The 19,037-nt window shown below is 34.0% G+C and overlaps 1 protein-coding gene across 1 annotated transcript in view; it reads right to left on the bottom strand.

Moving 5' to 3' along the window:
* The window catches only part of LOC124361186 (zinc finger protein GLIS2-like), a 32,576-nt gene that overhangs the window by 7,051 nt on the left and 6,488 nt on the right, over window positions 1-19,037 (bottom strand). Inside the window, exon 2 of the mRNA XM_046815225.1 lies at window positions 13,521-13,617. Coding sequence (XP_046671181.1) covers window positions 13,521-13,617 — 97 coding nt within the window. The remainder of the gene's footprint in view (window positions 1-13,520; window positions 13,618-19,037) is intronic.

The following is a 19,037-nucleotide window of genomic DNA, read 5'->3' as shown; positions in this document are numbered from 1 at the left end:
TCCGCTTATCTAAAATGCACATCACTCCAAATCGTCACATATTTTGTCTTATATCGCTTTGCAGTTCAGAGATCTCAAATAACAAGTTATGAGATTTAAAAAGCCAATCCAAATTAACTGTAAGTATTTGTGGTCCATACTTGAAAAGGAGAATTTATTCTTAGAACCTATAAAATATTAACAATTATATGGATAATATCTGTTACGAAAAACCTATTTAGTTTGATACCCCATTCAAATGTATAGCATTGTTTTAATTCCAGGGGATCTACTAACAGGAGTAGCGTAGTCAAAACAACTTCTATAGACCTGATGGTCAAACATTATTTTTGTTCATTTTCAAAAAATTTTTGAAAATTCTTGGTTTAAGATGAGTAGCTTTAGGAATGTTATTGTTTTAAGAGTGTTCAGTTTATTTGTCACTTCTATTATGGCAGCGGTTTAAAGTTACAAACGTGAGTTTGTTGAAAATAGCTCTGCTGTCATTTATTTCATAATTTTATATAGATTGGACATTTGAGGTGGATTTCCACCATTGTATTCTCATTGTACAGACCTTTTAGGAATTTGATGTATTATTTGACATTTGCTTTCATTTAAGATTTACTTCTGACTCCTTGAGGGCCACCCTGATATGATGAAAATAAGATATTTGTACCAAAAAGTACATGGTGACGTATAGTATTAACACTGCATTTTTGTTGTAGTTAACATGAAGATGGTTCATTAATTCTCCTGTCCAGTTCTGCTAGACATCACCATTTTCTCATTCTGCCCGTATTTAACTGCATCCAGTCGACCTCTCAACTCTCCAGTCCAGTCAGTACAACTGGACAAAACTAAATGTAATTGAAATGTATGTATGCTGTACCAAACTACTGAAAGGTGTATAAGCTGAAAACACGGTGGTACATTTTGATAGGTTTGCCAGGTACTGAACTAAATTAAATCCAGAATAGTATGGAGCTAGAACGCTTAGGACTGCTCATTCCACTATTCCAATACACGGGCTGTCTGTACTTGGCAGGAGGGGCCCCTCCATCCCAACTCTTTCTCTATGAGGTGTATGATCAGTCCCTGCAGATGGCCCACGAGGAGCTCATAAACTAAAATGCTGAATTTTCTCTGCTATCTAGTAGTGCTGGGTAATTGCGAGGTTGTAGACTTTACAATGTAAATTCTCTATTGTTCTAGTGTCTGGACAGTGCTGGAATCTGGTGATGACTTATGGAATTACTCTAAACAAGCTTTGTTGTTGAATTCCAGGTCTTTCTGACAATGTGATAACAGTTCTGGTAAACATGGACACTGTCTCTGACAGAGTATCGTTCTGTTTTCGTAATTTTTTCAACTATTGATTAACATTTTCATTATGGTTGATCACGAACTTCATTTTGAAGCAATAAGAAATGCGTTAGAAACATAAATATCTAAAAGTTCAAAGGGCAATGATAACTACTTTAAATAAGTTCTCTTTGTACTGTTATCCCTTCCTTATTGCCCGTTGTTATTGATTAATAACACTAACAAACTATAAAAGTTTACTGTTAACATTGTTATTTATATAATTTTGTAATAAAATATATTATACGTCTATTATACTGTAACATGTATGTTATATATTTATAAATGCTATGCTGTATATATATATATATAGCCATATTATATCTATATATATATAGAGGCATATTATATATGTATAGCCATTATATATGTATATATATATATATATATATATATATATATATATATATATATATATATATATAGTAGTTATAATATGGCGGGATAAAAAAGTGAGAAACAGTTTTATTTGAAGATTACACATATTTAAATATGCTCTTAAAAATTTGTTTAGTGAAATATATTATACTAATTTTAAAATTTAGAAATATATAAAATTAATTTTTATAACATAAAGTATTGTAACATAAAAGGTGTTAGTAAATGAAATAAGAACACAATATAAATTTAAAACATATGACAGCTCTACATGTACTTGTTTTCAAATTTAAATCTGACCTGTAAAGGAATCATGGATGATTTTTATTACTATTGGTAGAGGGATACTGCCATGTCCAATACTTAACATGAGAGCTGTGAGTACAAACAGGGGCTAAACAATAGAGATTTGACAAATAAATCTGCCATGTCCAGTGTTTCTGGCCAGGAGAGCACAACGGGTTAACGTATAAAGTTTTAATGTTTCAAAAAATATAAGCAGTCTCTATACGATATAGATTGGGAGTCTGCTATGGTGTTCTTCTTTTACATAGCATTCAATTTTTATACTTATGTTGGCTGTTTATTTATTACCATAACTAATACTACTATGTAATCCTCATGTATTAGTAATACATTACTAAAAGTCCACCAGTTCCGCTGTGCAGCTCCGGGTTAGAATAGACCACAGTATCACTGCCTGTTGTAAGAGGCAACTAAAAGGAGTGGAGGCCACTTGTCTGTTTAATGCGTATCCTTTTCAAAATTCCATGTTCTGACTAATCACAATAGCCCAGCTTTACATACCAAATCATTTCAGTCGACTTGTGGGCATAGCTCTGTGTCATTCAGCCTCCGTAATGACACGTTTTGGGCAGAGGATTCTCATCTGTTCATATGACCTGCTTAATGCATGTTTAGCAGATGGTGTCTTTTACTCTGCATGGAAGGTAGCCTGCCTAGTATTGACACCCAAGGCTAAGGCTGCACGGGGACTCTTTCTTCATTTCTTCCCTTGTGTATGCTCGTCACAGCGTTGTGATGGAGAAGCTCATTCGTGCAAGACTGACCGAAGCGATCGTCTCTGTGGGTGACTTGATACCGCAGCAGCACGGTTTCCGATCCGGCCTCTCTACCATCGACGCCATCCAGGAGGTATTACAGGCAGTACGGAGAGCAGAGGACCACAACCACTGGTCGTGCCTCGTAGTCCTCCTCGTCACGCTCGATGTGAAAAACGTTTTTAATTCTGCCATGTGGAGCGACATGCTGTGGGCGCTAGAGCACACGTTTCACGTTCCTGTTCATCTCTTGAGAATCATCGAGTCGTACTTAACGGATCGCAACCTTCTGTATGATACCATCGAAGGTCAGCGGCGAGTCTCCATCACTTGTGGAGTTGTACAGGGTTCGATTCTTGAGCCCGATCTCTGGAATTTGTCTTATGACAGTTTTCTGAGACTCGGGATGCCAGACGAGTCTCCTCGTTGGCCATGATGAAGATGTTGCTGCGTTTATCGCAGAGCGAAACGTTGAGCAAGCGACACTCAAGTTCGGCTTGGTCATGGCCAAAGTCAACAAGTTGATGCATGCGTTCATGGTTTGTCTCTGGGGATCAGCAAGACAGAGATAGTGCTCCTTACGAAGAGGAGAATTCCTACCGTGTTCTCCCTTCAAATGGGCAATGTCCAACTGGAGACAAGCCTACTAAGTACCTCGGGGTTATGATTGACAAGCAGCTGCGGCGCACCGCCGAAAAGGCGCCAAAGTTGTTGCAGCCCTGAGCAGGCTAATGCAATTTTTGGAGGCCTACATTCTTGCAAATGCCGCTTGTTAATGTCATCAGTTCAATCATTCCTTCTGTACAGAGCTGAGGTCTGGACCCACGTCTTAGAGAAACATGTTCTTCGCCGTAACCGAAACCGGCTCTCCCGAGTTCAGCGCCGTAGAGCCCTGATTACCGCATGGTTTCCAATCCAGCAGTGATGGTGATCGCTGATGTCTCTTATCTACCATCTTGCGATGGAGAGACAGAAGATCTACGCCCGCAGGACCGAGGTGGACAGAGATACTGCTTCCAAAGAAGAGCGCCACCGTGAGACCGAGTCGAGAGAACGTTGGACTTTCAGACTCATCTCGGATATTCGACCACGGTTGGAATGGCGGCACGGTGATGTCGATTACTTCGTGACCCAATTTGTCTCGGGCCACGAGTATTTATGGGCCAATTTGGTCAAGGTGGGCGAAGTCGCCAGTTCGGCCTGTCTGTTCTGTCCTGACATTGCAACCACCGTGCATCACACGTTTTCCGAATGCGACAGGTGGCATGTGCGGCGGGCTTCTCTCTCTGCTGGGATAGGCTTCGCGATCACTCCTGAGAACATTGTTGGAGCTATGTTCCAGAGGGAGGACACCTGGGACTGTGTTAAGCAACTATGTCTATTCGGTACCTCGGGCGAAAAAGGTAGACCTCGATCGGCCTTAACTCACTGATTCTCCTACAAGGAAAGCTCTAGTGGCGTAACTTCACAGACCTAGCCCGAAGTAATCTGCTAAACAGTCCCAGGCACCTGTACTCAGTGATGAGAGGGTTTTTAGCCGGTAGTCCGTGGAACAGTGAGCCTGCGGGAGTCCGGCACTATTGGGGAGACAGATAGATTCTTAGTGTGCGCAAAAAGCATTTTAACATCCTTCCCAAAAATAATTTGTCTACTTGTCAATAACGCCATTCGCTTTTTTATTATGTTCGTTAGGCTACTTGTATAATTATGAGGTTTTCTGGAAATAATGATTATATAATAATCCATATGTTGGTCGATTTAAAATGTATATAAACGTTACAACAAGTTTATTTTTTGCGATTTTCAACGTAAAGTTTATATGTATCGTATTTAACATTATTTAAATTTTGCTCAAACGAAATTTGTAAAACATTACGTTTTATATTTTACAAGACAGTGCACTGGATTAAAAAATACAGTATAATAGAAAATCTTACGAAAAAGTACATCTCATACCAACAAACAACCTTGGTCAAATTATAACATACTAACAGTGAACTGTGGTGTGTCAAAGGCCTCTACTTTATCAATTACTAAAATTGCTTATTAAATGTGTGAAACCCTAATTATTAATTTGGTAAAGCACTCAGTAGCAAAGGCATACATTCATTCCTAAAATCACAGAGTGAAACTAATGGACGTTAGAAATCTGTTTAATTAATCTAAATAGACCCTATTTTAAAATACTTTGATGAACTGAGAAGAATTCCCAGTAGTTTATAATTATTGTTGATTAGTAAGAAGTGAAATAATGTCTTAATTTTCTCCAAAACTTATAATCTGTTTCAAAATATAAAATTCTCTATTGATAATTACAAAATTTATATGTTCTATTAGGTACGAAGATCGTTCGGAAAGTAAGCTGCCGAAGCATCTGATCGCCAGCGCCATACAGATGTGCAGCGCGATCTGAATAACATTGTGTAGCTACCTTTACGTTCAGTACGCATAGATATAGATACGCATGTAGATATCAGATTACAGATCTCGAAACGTAATAGTACTGATTTTTTGTATCTCTGAATCATAGTGAATTTCCCGAAAGAACCCCTGGATGGCTTGAATTAAAAATGTTAAAGTTTTATTTTAATACTTGATATTGCCAAATGACAAAGGGTAAAAAGCTGTGGGTCCGGACCCCCCCCCCCCCGAAATTTTAAGACATATTAAAAAATAAAGCATGGGGCAGGAAAAAAAGGACAGTTATCATTACTCTTGTCTAAAACATTAAATTGATTGATTTCACTGATTGAAGTGACCGTTGTTAAAAATATTATTGTCCTTTCGTTTAAATCATAAAGTATTAAACGATACTTTTGGGCTCGGTCTTTCGGATAGTGCAGTGTAATCACGGTATTTCTATAGGGCGCGGTCACGTGACGTCGCAAAGTAACCTGAACCGTAACACGGCGAACAGTTTAAATTAGCGACCACTTTGTTCAAATTCGTCGTGGGGACGTAAAGTGACTACATAGAATTAAGTTAAGACGTTGATTTTAGGTGTCATTAAACTGTAAACGTGTATATAATTATCGAAAAAATCACTTTCGGTCGGAAAATACACTTGAAAAACTCTACTGATTAGAACTTCAACTAATTTGGACTTCAATGATTGAGGTAAACGTGGGGTTTTCGATTGAGTTAGGCGACGATTTTTGTTATCATTAAACTGTACACCATACCAATATAATTATCGAGAAAAAAAAACCACTTCCGGTCGGTAAATACCGAAGAAAAGCTCTCTACAGATTCAAGTTTTGACGATTTTGGATTTCATTGGTTGAGTGGTTGAGGTAAAAGTGGTACTTAGGATTATGTTAGGACGGTGATTTTAGGTATTAATTCAACGCCGACTAATACATATATAATTATCGAGAAAAAAAACAATTAAATCACTTTAAATTAGCGACTTTTTTTCCTATGGAGTCCCACAGGGATCTATACTTGGACCAGTCTTGTTCCTTGTGTACGTCAGCAGGCTGAACTCATCGATCATGAGAGGGAAAATGGTCCAGTATGATGACGCTGCATTAAAGCTCCAACAAAACATGAATTAGAAATCATTTTATTTTTAGAACTGAATTCATGTATTCAGTTTTTTTTATTAAATCTGAGGACCAATAACTCCAAATCGAATGCACTAAATTTCTGTTTGCGGTAAAGAGAGATTGAGGATCGCGCTGCTGTGATGGCGGACGATTTCCTCATAGAGGAAACTGATTCCACCTAGTTCCTCGGAATGTACCTTGATCGAAGTCTGACTTGAGACAATCACATTGAAAGTACCTGCTCAAAGGTTTCTTCAGGCATTTATGCTATACGGAACCTTTCAAAATTTTGCTCCCGGGATGTACTAAAAATGGCCTACTTCGACCTTGTACACCCCCATCTAACGTACGAGTTGAGGCTATGGGGCAGCTGTTCTAAATACAAATTTGAGCCAGTATTTAGAAGTAAAAAGAAAGCTGTCCGCATCATTTCAAAATTGAAATCCCGAAATTCATGCAGAGATGCCTTTAGGGAGCTGGGATTGCTAACTTTGCCCTGTCTCTACATCCTCGATGTCGCCCTGTACTGCCGATTTAAGTGCGAGTTGGTCCGGGGCAGGGACGTCCATCAATACGGGACAAGAGGCAGGGACAACCTTCGGTTACATCCGCACAGAACAGCCGCATTCAAACGTTTGCCATTCGAGGTTGGTGTTAAGTTGATCAACAAACTCCCTGATGAAATAAAAAATTTGAATGAACCAACAAAATTTAAAGCTCGAATGAGACACTTTTTGGTGTCGAGGGTGTTTTATTCGGTGGAAGAGTTAATGATGAGCCGCTGGGATGAAATTTAAAGTAATTCGATCATCCTCTATTTCTGATGGTAAATTTTAGAAGAGTTTTAAACGTATGGCTGTAAGTATGTATGAGTCTTAGGAATGAGTGTGGACTGTGTATGATCGGGTATGAATGGGGGCAATTTAAAATAGATATACATATTTCTAAATAATTTAATTTGACGATTGTATGCAATTTTTATAATTGTTGACACAATAAAAAGTATTATTATTATTACCTCCGGTCGGAATATACCGTGGAAAAGCTCTACTGATTCAGATTTTGACGATTTTGGATTTCACTGGTTGAGTCGTTGAGATAAAAGTGGTACTTAGAATTATGTTAGAACATTGATTTTAGGTATCAATTGAACGCCGACTAATACCTATATAATTATCAAAGAAAAATTTAAAACATCGCTAATACACCGGAAAAACTCTACTGATAAGAAGTTCCGACTACTTTGGATTTCACTGACTGAGGTATTATTTCATTTTCCTTAGTATATTCCATCGGAAGTGATTTTTTTTCTCGGTAATTATATATTTATTAGTCGGCGTTGAATTAATCTCTAAAATCAATGTCCTAACATAATTATAAGTACTACTTTTACCTCAACCACTCAACCAGTGAAATGCAAAATCGTCAAAACGAATCAGTAGAGAGCTTTTCTTCGGTATTTACCGACCGGAAGTGATTTTTTCTCGATAATTATATAGGTAGTCGAGTACAGTTTAATGATAACAAAAAATCGTCGTTCTAACTCAATCAAAAATACCACGTTTACCTCAATAACCGAAGTCTAATCATTAGAGGTTTTCAGGTGTATTTTATTTCCGACCGAAAGTGATTTTTCTGATAATTATATGTTCGTCTACAGTGTAATGACACAAAAAATCGTCATTATAAATCATTCATAAATACCTCAATCAATGAAATCCAAAGTGCCCGAACTTCTAATCAGTAGAGTTTTTCCGGTGCATTTTCCGACCGTTAGTTTGATCTGTACCCGAGCAACGCTCGAAAATCGCCCTTCTTTTCTAAAGGGTTTTCGGCCGTTAGTGGCCCAATATCCCCGAAGGGGTATTCCATTTTCTTCACAAAATATATTTGAGTCAATTATACGCTTGAGTGAAGCTCTGTTTTGTTCTTTTTCTTTCTTATCCAGTGAATCCAACATCATTTTGGTGCCTTCTACTCGGCCAGAATCGAACTTCGTAAAGTTTCTGTAGCTATACAAGAAAATTTGTGGTACTAGAGTTGCTGTGGGAGTTTAATTTGCCTATTACATCTTTCCACTTTCTATAAGGCGTAGTTACTAAAGCTCCATATTTTTGGTATTTACCTTTTACCAGTGAATTCATTGGCAAATAACACACAAAACGTCCCCCGGATCCCCCGGTGTCGGACCCCCCCCCCCGAACGAAATTTCTGGCTACGCTACTGGTAAAAAGAATTTGTACTCATACTTTTTAGTTCATCATCATTCCTATTCCAAAATTACAAGAGCTGTGTTAGCAATATCGGGGTCCTGGCTGGGCCTTCCTATGAAATATTGAGGGGGCCTCCTGAAATATATAATGAACTGTAAATGTGGTAAAAAGACGTCATTTTACATACACAGTATATTTAATCGGATTTTAAATTTATTCTTAGAAAAGATATTAGTGGTCGTTTAGCAGCGATGAAAGCCTAAGTAAACAAATAAAGTATGAAAAACCACTATTACTTATAGATTTATTATTCAAAAGTTGTAATATCCTTGTAAGGCTATGCACCACGGGATTGGCTATGCCTTTAGATGCAGCAATTTTGTTTATAAATTAATATGTGTGTGTGTGTGTGTGTGTGTGTGTGTGTGTGTGTTTATATATATATATATATATATATATATATATATATATATATATACATATTGTCTTTACTATCAAGTGAACCATAAATAATATAATCAAAGAAAACCACACAACAAAGACAACGCTTGTCTCCTGTTTAACGCTATAAAAGAAAACACTGTTTTGTAGTAAACGAAGTTGATTTTGGTGTCGTGTCGTGAGGTTATTTCATTTCATTTTAACTTATTTATATGAAAAATATGAGATCAATGTTATAAAACTATTTGTTTTAGTTAAGTTTCATTGCCAAAATCGCGTGAAACGTTATTAGTATTTTATCTCTATATTATTAAGAAGATAATTAAAATCCGGACCCCTTTTGCCTGGGGGAGGGGAGTGTTCAATATGTCCCGATAAGTCAAGAAACCGGTACCATTAACAAAAAAGGCCCTATCACATTCGTTTCTAGCCGAGAGCCCCAATGTAGCCATACCGCCCCTCTTCTGTCTGCAGTGAAAACTACAACTATGAACCTGTTTCTATGATACAAAGATGGAAAACTTTAAATTTTATACTTTTTTAGTGTACAGAAATATTACATTTTATTGGTGTAGACGCTTCTATTACTAAAGTACCTTGTGTACTCGTATATATTAGGTTTTAAATTTATTTATATAAAAACACCCATACATTTTCTATTGTTTGGTAAAAGAAAACTCTCAATTATCCAATATCCTGTTAATTGAGAATTTTCTTTGATCAAATGATAGAAAATAATTTTTCCAGTAAGAGCAAATCCTTCAATGAAATGTCGACCCATAAATTGCTTCACAATATGATAATATAAAATATTACAAATCACAATATGGAATAAGTAAGGAATGCCAAACAAAATATACAGGTAGTCCAATCTTACTTGGTTTACCGTCCTTCTTCTGCATGTCCGTAACTTTTAGAAAAGAATTGAGTTCGTAATCTTAGAATTGAGTAAAGTTATGAAACTCAAGCTATGCAAATTTGTTAAAGGTAATTATATCTTCAGAAATTTCAGGAAAATGTCATCTCAGGAGCTGTTAATTTCATCTGTTAAAAATAATAATAATCAGATGAAGATTTGTGTAAGGAAAGTTTAACTTAATTGATTTTGTTTATTAATTCAACTCATTTAAAGTAAGAAAAAATATAGTAGTAAAATTGGCTAAACCTACTTATTAAATGTTTAATAAGTGGTATTTGGTCACAATAAATAATAAGAAATAATTGAAATAATACTTAAATAAAGGCAGCAGGTAAACGTCGTTAATAGCTTGTTAAATTATGATTAGTGCATTTCAGTATTGGGGAGCGCTCAGTTAAACCGTTATTGTTATTATTAATTGTCGCAGTGAAATAAACTTGACATTAAAATGTAATCTGTCATATTTTAATATTCTTAATACTGTCTCCCCTTCTTGAGTTATTACAGTTTTAAAATGTTATACGACCAACATTCTGAATCCTGGGATATTTTAAAAACAAGCCTTCAATAGCCTAAAGCTTTTTCAAAGATTGAGTTTTAAAACTGTATTTGAATGATTGAATGAAAAATGCCTTTATTAAAGAGGCGTAGTTATAGAGATCAAGCCTCCTCTCTACCACTCAACCCATATTAATATATACCTCATATATACCCATATAATATCAATATATTATATACAGTAAAATTAAAATAGTTCAATACAATTGTAGTAAATCATTAACTTTTTCTTTAAATAGAAATAACTAAAATGCTTAGCCTGTATAACATTAAATGAAGTAAAAGTAAAAATCTGTATATTGAAATTATTTAAAAACTTACAAAACAAAAGAAAACTTTATACATATTATGATACGCGTAAATACAAGGACAATTCAAAATGGAGAGCAAGAATCAAAGACACATTCAATCACCCTAACACACCGATTGACCACATGACCGCAACAAGCAACACCACCCGTTCCCCCACAGGTCCCCCAGCAGCAAGCCCCCCTGCCCTGAAGCGAACACGGCCTCAATACATCTAATATCATCAGGGAGGGCGTTCCAAAGGTGACAAGACTTAAGGATCTATTAAAATTGTTGAACGATGAATTCGAAATTATAGTAATGTGGCACCCCTTCTTGTAAAGTAGAAACGACCGGACAGATAAATAGGATATTTGGTTTTGATAATTAAATGCACAATAGAAAGAATGTGGAATTTACGTAGTTTATGAAGTTTTATGAGTGACAGTTGCTGAAAATATTGTGTAACGCGCTTATGACGTCTGAGATTAAAAATAAATCTAATACAGTAGCTGTTAGCACGCTGGAGTCTGTCCGATTGTTCAACGATCATGTTACTCATCACGACATCACAGTAGTCAGAGTGTAGTAGTATAAGAGTCTTAATGAGCATCACCTTAATATTGAATGGCAGGTACAAGACAAACCGCTTCAAACCGTGGATGCCAGCAAAGACTCGTCTACACGTTATCGTAACTTGGTCAGTCCATTTGAGATTTGTGTTCATATTGAGTCCGAGACTTTTCCGGTCCGGTTTGTTTTGGTAATTTAGTTCACAACTGTTAAGTCTAACTTTCGGTGCGGTGTCAGGATTCACTCGGTTTGTCATTCTCGAGTTATCAACTAGCATTGCTTGCGTTTTGTTTTAATTTAGTTTCAGTCCTTTTTGTATTGCCTAAAGTTAATGGCTTCAATATCCAAGTTGATTAGGGACACTAAAGTGGTTAGTTCGTTTGGTAAACATTGAACATAAATTTGCAAATCGTCGGCGTAAAGATGAAAATTTGAATGTGTCAAATTTGAAGTGACGTTGTTTATATAAAGTGCGAATAAAATGGGTCCAAGTACAGAGCCTTGTGGGACCCCCGTATAACAGGCTTCCAGTCTGACATTTTATTCCCCTCCTTCACACATTGCTAACGTCCAGTAAGGTAATACTCGACCCAATTAACCAGCCATCAGAGAAACATACTTCTTTGATAAGGAGGAGGAGGTGATATACGCAGTCTCCTGTGATCGTTGGAGATTTAATATTGTCGACCATATCCACGGGACATTTTTACTTCTTCAACAATAATATTCTATCACACTGTCATCTTAACTTAAAACAGTTAATTTTCAAAACTATACTTTTATAGATTACTCATGAAGATCAGCGTAAGAAAAACAGGACAGGTTATACGATTTCAAGTAACATGAATCACTATAGTGTATTTAATTTTATAACAAACAAAAAAATTATTGAACATTTTTAAAATGAAACAATTAATAAAACAAACCTTAAAAGATTACTAATATTTGTATATAGCTACAAAGTCTACATAAACATAGCAAACTTATAATTTTAGAAGAAGAAGTTTTAAAAACTATTCTGTGATCTTGAGAATTTTGGAGATAAGGATTACTAAAAATGGCAATTTTATATTTTACCCAAACAGCTTTAACTACTAGACAAAAACAAACTGATATGTCAACATTAAACATGGCATAAATTAATTATTTAATCCAAATTACGAGTAGACTTAATTTTAGCAGGATAAAATATTAAAGTATCAGGAACATAGTAGTGGAACGACGATAAAATCCTCATTTTACACCATTACCTAATTCAACTTTGCATTGGATGTTAAGATTTTTGTTTCCAAGTAAAATTAAATAATTTGGACATTAATTAAGTACATACAAGTGAAAAATAATAATGAAATAAAATGTATAACTAATGATGAACACTAATTTTGATAACGCATTACTTGAAAATCGGAAATTAACTGCAATGTTAAGATTTTAAACGCTGGAAGTAAATTTAGGTAATCAATCGCGTAAAACATTTTTAAATTTGGTTACAACAATGTCACATATTGTGTATGATAATCTTAACAAATTATTAAAAATACATTTCGCGAGCATCGAAGTTGTAAATTATCCGTAAATGGAATCGGTCAACTTTGCATTGGATGTTAAGATTTTTATTTCTATAAAAAAAAAAAAATACAATTAAGTACAACAAGTGACATAAATAATTATTAAATAAAATTTATAACTAATAATGAAAACTAATTGATAAAAACATTAGTCTACTTGAAAATCGGAAATTAACTGTAAAGCATGTTAAACTAAGCGATTTTAAAGGGTAGGGGTAAATTTAGATAATTAATCGTGTAAAACATTTTAAAATGTGTATACGATAATGTCACATGTTATTGTAATATTCTTAATCAATTATTTAAAAAAATAGCGAACATCTAAGTTTTAAATTATTCGTAAAGGGAATCGGTAATTTAATAATTAAGTTAATAAGTTTGAGTCAATAGCCTAGTTACGAATAGGCTGAGATTTAATTGAACTAATCGGGTCTTTGTGTGACGTCATCAGTCAGTCGGCATTAACAGCTGATAAATGATATTGTCAACCAAAAAGAGACACAAGTACTTCTACTCAGAGCAGCCCGATGGCATTTACTATAATTCAAGTTACGTAATCAATATTTTTTGTTTGAATGAGAAAAAATAGACTTAATCCTAAAAGAGGAGGATCAGCTGTTCGGACCCACCTGACTCCCGGCTCACCTGGTCGGCAGCGACTGGCGGGCCTGGCTCCAGCTCGGTAGCCGTGCCGCTGTCAAGATCTCCCGCAAAGACCACCGCGGCCTCGGCTCACAACCAACACGGAAATAATTTACCCCAAAATAACACAAAATCAGTACCCATTACTGATATCATCCACAATCCCTTACGCTTAAGATGTATTTCCCTCAAAATTATAATTAATGTCATAAGTACTGATTAGAAAGGCGCAGTTTAGCAACATTTTACGAACCGTTCATTTGTAATATCGAAAGTTCTTGTTAAGACTTAAATTCAAAAGTAAATTAAACTAATAAAATTGATAAAAGATATTTTAAAACAATTATTTAATAAAAAAATACAATTGCAAATTGATCACGTTGGGGTAAATTTTCTGCGATTTAAATTCATATAACTTCTTTGAAAGGTAAAAACGTAGGTAGTAAAATAATTCAAAGTTGTTTTGGCTAAAGCGTTGCCCTGGCATAAATAGGTATTCATACAAATCATCTTAAAAGTTCAAGGTTTCTAAAAAAAACTGTTTAAAATTAAGGAATCAAAGTAATATTGAAAGCATGGGAAGTAATAAAACATTTCCACAAATAACGCCGTTTGTTTTCAGTCCACTTAAAAACGTCACATGTATATTCACCCAAATCGCAGAAGTAAAAGTTACAAGTATTCAGGTTCAAAGTCATTAAATAGCAAAAGAATGGCTCATGTACCGCATATAATATTTATTCAGCTCAGTATAGTGGTGTATAATTACGTCAAGATGCACACTCTCAAAAGTAACATCGAAATAAATAAATGACGGCTAAAGAGCCAAGCTGTTGTCAGAAAACAAACATTTTAACTGTATATTAATTTTGATTTTTAAATAAATGGATTTGTGGAATGGAGTAATTTGTAATAAAGTAGTGAAAAAATACCAAAATGTAACCTGTATATACAACAATTAAGCAATAAAGTTTTCATCAGGCGATCCAAAAATTAAAAATGTTATAAAAAAATATTGTCGAGAAAGTAGATTTGTTTTTGCAATAATTATTATTCTGTTTAAATGTTTTTAACGTATTCATACAAATCATCTTAAAAGTTCAAGGTTTCTGAAAAAAAAACTGTTTAAAATTAAGGAATCAAAGTAATATTGAAAGCATGGGAAGTAATAACGCAGTTTGTTTTCAGTCCACTTAAAAACGTCACATGTATATTCACCCAAATCGCAGAAGTAAAAGTTACAAGTATTCAGGTTCAAAGTCATTAAATAGCAAAAGAATGGCTCATGTACCGCATATAATATTTATTCAGCTCAGTATAGTGGTGTATAATTACGTCAAGATGCACACTCTCAAAAGTAACATCGAAATAAATAAATGACGGCTAAAGAGCCAAGCTGTTATCAGAAAACAAACATTTTAACTGTATATTAATTTTGATTTTTAAATAAATGGATTTGTGGAATGGAGTAATTTGTAATAAAGTAGTGAAAAAATACCAAAATGTAACCTGTATATACAACAATTAAGCAATAAAATTTTCATCAGGCGATCCAAAAATTAAAAATGTTATAAAAAATATTGTCGAGAAAGTATATTTGTTTTTGCAATAATTATTATTCTGTTTAAATGTTTTTAACGTGTTTATAAATGGTAATAATGGATTAAGAATAATTATGTGACAGCTGTGAATAAGGATACTCTTCAAATAATATTGTATCAGCCTTTATTAGTAATATTGTATTTTATTGTCCTGAACCTTAGACTCAAATTGTAAAATATCGTCATGTTTTATAAAGGATCCTTCGCCTAATCACCTATTAAACTCCTAGAACAGAGTTAGAAATTGTTCTCATCTTATCAGCACTGGGATAATACTGTATATAAGGCTTAGAATATATGCCAAAATTTGGATAATATCTGTCCAATTATGAGACCTAGACCAGTCGCATGAACCACATACTTCGATCCTTCCGTGTATTAAATAGAAATCGGGTTCATATTTTATCTTGGTATCAACCCATAAAATTACAAGATCCTTTCAATATTAAGGTTCTCAACTCAGCGTTTGCTGGAATGAAATTTATCCTGTGGCGATACATTCTTGGGTCTAGCTGGGCCGAATAACGAATTTGTATCACAGATACAAATTAAGAGGAAGTGGAAGGTCATATTAACACATTTACTGAAAACCAGACACAAATTACGGCCTCTATAATTTTAAACAGACTCACAGACACATTGTACTTTATCGCTGCCAATCAATAGTGTTGAAAGCTGCGAACAAATAATACGATAAGACCATTTGTACGAAATAGAAGACTTCCTTTTTGGATAGTGTGTAACGAAGCCTTCTTGAATGTAATTAAATATTAAAATAAAACCATACGTATTTTATTTGTGCCCAAGAAAATAATATCCACTTTTTTTTAGAAATACTGAACTTGCGTATATTTTGTGAGTAAAGATATCAAATGAGCAATTCAGCGTTAGGTTATTGACATTGTTGCCGGGCCTGAGAGACCTTCTTGTCACTCTAAACCAATTCTACGGGCAATAATTTAGTTTGATTGTAAATATAAAAGGCTGATTAGTATAACACTACAAAAATTTCCAGCGAACAAACAAATAAAAATATGTCATGGAGATTTAAAAATACTGAAGAGGGTGAAGTCGAATCAAGTGAAGTCGGATTGAAATGTAAGTGAGTCATTCTAATCAAGCTATATTTCTTTTAGAACAAAATGATTAAACCTGACGTAAACATAAATAGCGACACACCGACGCATATAGGTTAAGTTAAACCTGTTTATATCACTTCTGGCATATACTATTATCTATAAAAATTAAAGTACCTATTGTAAGAAATCACAATTTTCCATTTGTGCAAGCAGCAATGTTGTATGTATCCAAATCATATTTTATGTAACAAAACTTTTACTACGGTCGTTGTAGGGATGAGGTTCAGATGGTAGTTTTAGACACGGCCCTATTGTGGTTTTCTGAGGAAAACTACATTCAATTTGCCGGTATAGATGTAAAATCGAACACAAAATCCAAATAGAAAAGTAATACCCATTTAACTGCATTGTCGGGGTTCTTGCTCCGCCGCCATATTTGTTTAGGCTTCAAATTGAACAGTACCAGCGGCCTCATCCTAATTGTACCGTAAGTACGAATATAATGTTGAATCATCAATTAATTATGAACAAACTATTCTGGTTTGCTTGAAAAACTTAGCAATATCTCTCAAAACACCCAAACTGAAGAAAAGATGTTTCAAAATTAAACAAAAAAAACTTAAGACTCGTAGAACATCATCTTCCTGATAACACAAACAGGAAACCGAAAAGAGTTTTAAATCTATCATCCACAGTTTTAAATGCAGTTTTATTACTTAGTCCAAAATCATTAGTCAGTAAAAGTTCTTGATTTTATGGCTGAGATTACGTCTGGTCTGTTGTTGAGAAAAACAACTCTCACAAAGCCCAATAATTCTAAGGAATAATTCTACAGTGTCTTGAGTAAATTATACAATAAAATATTACCTGCATGTATAGGAAGTATTACTGTTATACTAAGGCATAGTAACGTATAAAAAGAATATTACAGAATCTTTAATATTGACAGATAGTCTATACTAAACAAGGATCAACACTAATAGAATAAACATTTTTCAGATATAACAATTCCTATACATGGTCTCTCTAAAATTAAACTTGGTACTCCCTTTTGGCAAACATTCAGTTCCTGGAACTCGCCGTGTGGGGAATTATGTACGTCATAGGGAGTCATATCGACTCATTACCACTTGTATGACAAACGAACTTCCTTATAAAAAAATCGAAGGACTTTATTGAGAAGTCAACGACTTAGAAACTGATATCTAGTCAGCTTTGATATCTAATAGACGTTGAAAGTATCATCCGTTCTTGAATTAATTAAAATAACTGAATCTAAATTAAAAGATCTAACATTAAACCAGATAATTAAACTCCCTGTGCATTTAATTATGTTCAGTACCATAGTTACATTTGGACAGTATTTTAAAGATTTTAATACATCAAGGAAATCAAATAAATAAAAAAATATTTTATTAGTTACTAAGTAGAATTGTGAGTTGAGAGGCTTGAAATATCTAACACTTTATCCATAAGAACGGATCAATTAATAGGACGATTTTAACTTGAAGGGAGGCATAGAGGCAGATTTGCAGAGGTTTGGTTACCCTGCACCTATGCAAACGTTTAGAAGTGTTTCAGGACTCTATTTGAGTTTGGAACAAGTTATTTGGGAACCAACCACACTCATGGATAATGATGTTGTAGGACTATTGGAAGGGGTTACTATAAACCCCAGCTCCAAGAATTGTTTCTTTTTAAGTACACTAAGAACGTTGGAGTTTTCTAACAAATCTGCGAGGAATATTACAAAATTTGTAAAAATCTAAAAATTAATAAAATTTGAGAATACTGAAGGAGAAATATTTAAAATAATTTTACAATTTGAGAAATTAAGTACTACTTCAAGAATTTTCAGAGAAGGAAGGTGATGTTATACTTTAATCCTGTAGTGTTATTGGAAACAATACTTGTCTATTTCATAAGAATACAGAGTGCTTAAAGCTTTTTCAAATTTAGACATTCTTGAACAGGCAATTCGTGAACAAAGGAATTACACAATGCAGACATTTATTTAGTAATTTGAATAGAAATATTCTTTTATTTCAAAACATTATTCTGTTTTATAATATTATTTGTTTTATTTTAATTATATATATTGGCATTTTTATGAATTTCCTGTTCAGTTGAAAAATCTTTAAACAAATTTATAGTCATTTAAATTATTTAAAGACTTTTTAGTTAGTTTTTTTTTAATCAAGATTTTGCAACTCTTTCCTGAGGAAATTATATAGATTCAAGAAATCATTAAATATTGGACAATTCGTTGATTTTAAAAACATCTACGTAATTATTATATAAGTAGGTCTGGGCAATTATTTAAATATAATAATGTTTTTTGAAGACTCTGTAACTGTTTAACTTAAATTAGTAAAGTTAATCTTATTTCTATCTGATTATTAGTTTTAATTCTCTCATATGCTTTTCTTTACTAGATTAGGCTTATACTTAATGGATTGGTGGTACATTACTCATAGTTTAAAAACATACAAAAAAATAAAGTATTGGATGACAAATATTAATAATTGAATTTAAATAAGCAAATTTACTTTTAGTAGTTTTACACAGCACTTGTAAAAGAAAAAGTTCCGACCTTTGACTTTGCAAGTTAACCTGGCTTGTCAGGTAACATTATGATGAAAGTGATGCTTAAGAATAAGTAAATAAATTGTGTATCCTATCATTGCCATAATGCTCTGTCGAGGTGAATGCGTATAACATGTGTAATATATTAGCACAAGATTTCATATTTTTTTGTTCATTATTTGTTACAATATATTAATTAATACAGCGTAGGGATGTGTCGAAGCCGAGTCATCAACAC

Source organism: Homalodisca vitripennis, chromosome 4 (genome assembly GCF_021130785.1).
Source record: "Homalodisca vitripennis isolate AUS2020 chromosome 4, UT_GWSS_2.1, whole genome shotgun sequence".
Taxonomy (NCBI): domain Eukaryota; kingdom Metazoa; phylum Arthropoda; class Insecta; order Hemiptera; family Cicadellidae; genus Homalodisca; species Homalodisca vitripennis.
The sequence above is the reverse complement of the archived record's forward strand: the minus strand, read 5'-3'. Positions and strand labels throughout refer to the sequence as shown.